General features: G+C 40.8%; 1 protein-coding gene across 2 annotated transcripts in view; it reads left to right on the plus strand.

The window, feature by feature from the left end:
• Positions 1-213: 213 nt before the first annotated feature.
• The window catches only part of prpf4 (pre-mRNA splicing tri-snRNP complex factor PRPF4), a gene marked incomplete at its 5' end in the record, with an annotated part of 20,433 nt that continues 17,487 nt past the window's right edge, over positions 214-3,159 (plus strand). For both annotated transcript variants that reach the window (XM_014031277.1, XM_014031278.1), the window contains 1 exon segment: positions 214-400. In XM_014031277.1, the coding sequence (XP_013886731.1) occupies positions 214-400 (187 nt within the window).

Genomic DNA, 3,159 nt, shown 5'->3' on the forward strand with positions numbered 1-3,159 from the left:
CCTGCTGTTCGTCACCGTGGTTACTAACGAGGGTTACGTTAAGATAACCTGCTGTTCGTCACCGTGGTTACTAACAATTGTTGAACGGTGCTGTTCCTGAGTCCTGATCTGTTGATTACTGATGTTTCACCATCAGACAAAGTCTGGATTCTTCCTTGATTTGTCAAACAGGCGAAACAGTTTCATCACTCAGTTTTTCATGGTTTCTTGCAGGAGAGACTTTGGAGATGGAGGAGCGAGTCAGTGAGCGGCAGCAGGAAGTTCTGGCTGAGTTCGAACGACGCCGACGGGCGCGGCAGATCACCGTGTCTACCGATGACGCTGAAGTGAAGGCCGGCCTCCGAGCGTTGGGAGAACCAATCACCTTGTTTGGAGAGGGACCAGCTGACCGCCGTGAGAGGTGGGAGAGGTTATTCTTTTGTTTGGACTGTTCTGGGATCAGCTCATCAGAAAGTGTCTCTTTACTAAGATGACGGGACGGAACCAAAACTCCGTGTTTTTTCAGCCCGGCGACACGTAAATAATTTTGATTAGATTGAAAGAATTTAAATCACTTACGCTCTTTAACTGTACTGGAGCAGTGGCTTGATGAACGTGGACACAGTGTATGCTGCATTGGTTAGATTTAGTGAAAAATTAGTTATCTTTTCCTCTCTTGCCTCTTGCAGTCTGCTTCTCCTGTGCTGTCAGACTCAGCATGAAGGAAAGGGGCTGCTAACAACAGGATTTCAGTGCCGATGTGACCTGCATGCGCAGAAAAAGAYGTGAAGTCACATTCAATATACAAAATAAACATGGATGCTACATGTTAGCATGTTGATTCTGATGATGTTGAGCAATCAAAGCAGATTAAATAATTATCTGACATGATTGTTTAGTTCAGTGTTAAACGTGCTAAACTGAGGTATCAATCGAGTAACTTTAGCATCGATATGGTCTGCAACCCTCTGATGTTTCTGTCGAATGGTTCTGTGGATTTTCAGTAGGGGTGTCCCGATCCAGTATTGATATCAAATATCGGTCCGATATCAGCCAAAAAACGAGTATCAGATTTTATCAGTCTGCATAAAAAAATCTCCAATGCAAGCGGTCCGTTCCAGCAGTCCACTGACTCTGCTCCAGTGTTTCTATCCAGCAGAACTTGGATCCAGCATGCAGAGTCACGTAATCACAAYAACGTGCTGCGCTAACAAAGTAGCTAGCAGTAGGAGCGATGTCGGCACTACTTTCTATTTTCATCAACAACAGAACTGAAGCTAAGTGCTAAGTTGTCACACACAAATTTTCTGTGGGGGAACAGAACCATGAACGTTTTAAACCAGAGAGACAACCAAGCTCTACTCTCCACCCACGCACCTGTATCTAACCGGCTCGGTTCGGCTCGGTCCAGTGTGTCTCCATGGTTCCAACCGTGCTGTTCAGAACCTCCTCTCCGGTCCGGTCGGTGGTTACAGTTTTGACATCAGCAGAATGCTGCTCGTGGGTTAGCTCTGGGATTGACTGACAGAAGAAAGGAGAGTGCAGCTTTTGTTTTGGAATATGAGTGTGAGATGGAGAGAGCAGTGATAATCTGCTCCCTGCAGGAGAGAGAGGCTRATCTCCACATGATGCTCAGACTGTAGAAAGTGGAAATTTAGCACTAAGAAAGGTAGCTATCAATTTAAATAACTAATTCTTACTATTTATTTTTTTGCTCTTGTTGTTAGAGTGATGTTTAATCTGTTTACACACTTGTTTGAGTGAAGATTAAGTGCAATGATCACGTTGTTTTAGTTACAGTCAATGAAATTGGAGCTGTGGACTCTTAACTTTGAACAGACAATAATGTGGGCTTTTGTTTTGTCCCACCTTCAGTTTTTCCCACAGTAAAGCAGCACCAGGCTGACAGATGGTAAAAAAAAATAACCAGAGTGATTTTGAATAGTTATTTTACACTTTAAATGTACAGTTTGTTTTTATGTTTTATTTTTCAGGGTCTTCTAATCTATTTTATTTATTAAATTATAGGATGTTTTTCAGTTTAAAATGTATGTGATCCATTGATTGAAAATAAATGGGTCTGATCAGAGAGTCGAGGTGGACTCAGGTTTTTGGTTCAGTTCTCAGCCCTAAAGGCAGATGGAGGATCCTGTAGCCACCTGTTGAAAAGCAGGTTGGTGACCTCCAGTGGAGGAYTGTACATGGATCACTAGCTATGAACAGACACACAGCTCACTTTGACCCAGCTGTTCGGGAGGAATGTTGTTTTTGTGGACATCACGAGTCACTGGAACATTTGTTTTTGTCCTGTTCAAGGTTGAAAAGTTTGTTCAGGATTTTGCGGGAGTGGGTAGAAGCGCTGGGTTAATTCTCAACAGCTGTTTTTGTTTTTGGTCTTAAATATACAGCTAGTAAAAGTAAAATTAGTTTTAATTAATTTCCTTTTTGGAATGGCAAAGTTAGCAATTTGGAAAACGAGGAAGAATAAAATATCTGAACAGGATTGGACAAATGTAGTGCTTAGTTTTAAGGGGTTGGTTGCATCAAGACTAAAAGTGGAGCATGTATATGACAGGCTCATTTTGCTCTTCTTAGAATGATTTTTCTCTCTTTTTGTGTGTATTTTGTTTAGTTTTTTCTGTGAGTTGTTTAATATTTGAAGTATCTTTATTTCTTTGTCTTTGAAATGTGAAAAATTGTATTGTTTTGGAATTTTTACATGAATAAACATGTTCAAGGTCTTTCTTTTTTCTGTCTGTCTTGTTCTCATATGTTTTGTAACCTTTTTCTGTTTGTGAAATATTTTACTTGTTTTATTTTACTGTATTTTTTATTCTGTTGTACAGCACTTTGGTTGCATTTGGCTTTGTAAAGTGCTATATAAAAAAGTTTTGATTAATTGATTGATGGGTTAATTGTCAGGTTAAAAAATGACACAAACATACAGAATGGGTATGTATTTGATTTAGTACCACATGCTGAAAAGACCAGGGGTCGGATTTATAAAACTGGCGTACGCACAATTTGAGCCCAGAAACTTGCGTACGCCACTTTTTACGCCAAGGTTGTGATTTATATAATCCAAACTTGACGTGAAAATGTGCGGTGCCTCACAGCTCTGACCCTCACAGCTCTGACCCTCACAGCTCTGACCCTCACAGCTCTGACCCTCACAGCTCT

The sequence above is a fragment of the Austrofundulus limnaeus genome, unplaced genomic scaffold, assembly GCF_001266775.1.
Source record: "Austrofundulus limnaeus strain Quisiro unplaced genomic scaffold, Austrofundulus_limnaeus-1.0 Scaffold1215, whole genome shotgun sequence".
Classification (NCBI taxonomy): Eukaryota; Metazoa; Chordata; class Actinopteri; order Cyprinodontiformes; family Rivulidae; genus Austrofundulus; species Austrofundulus limnaeus.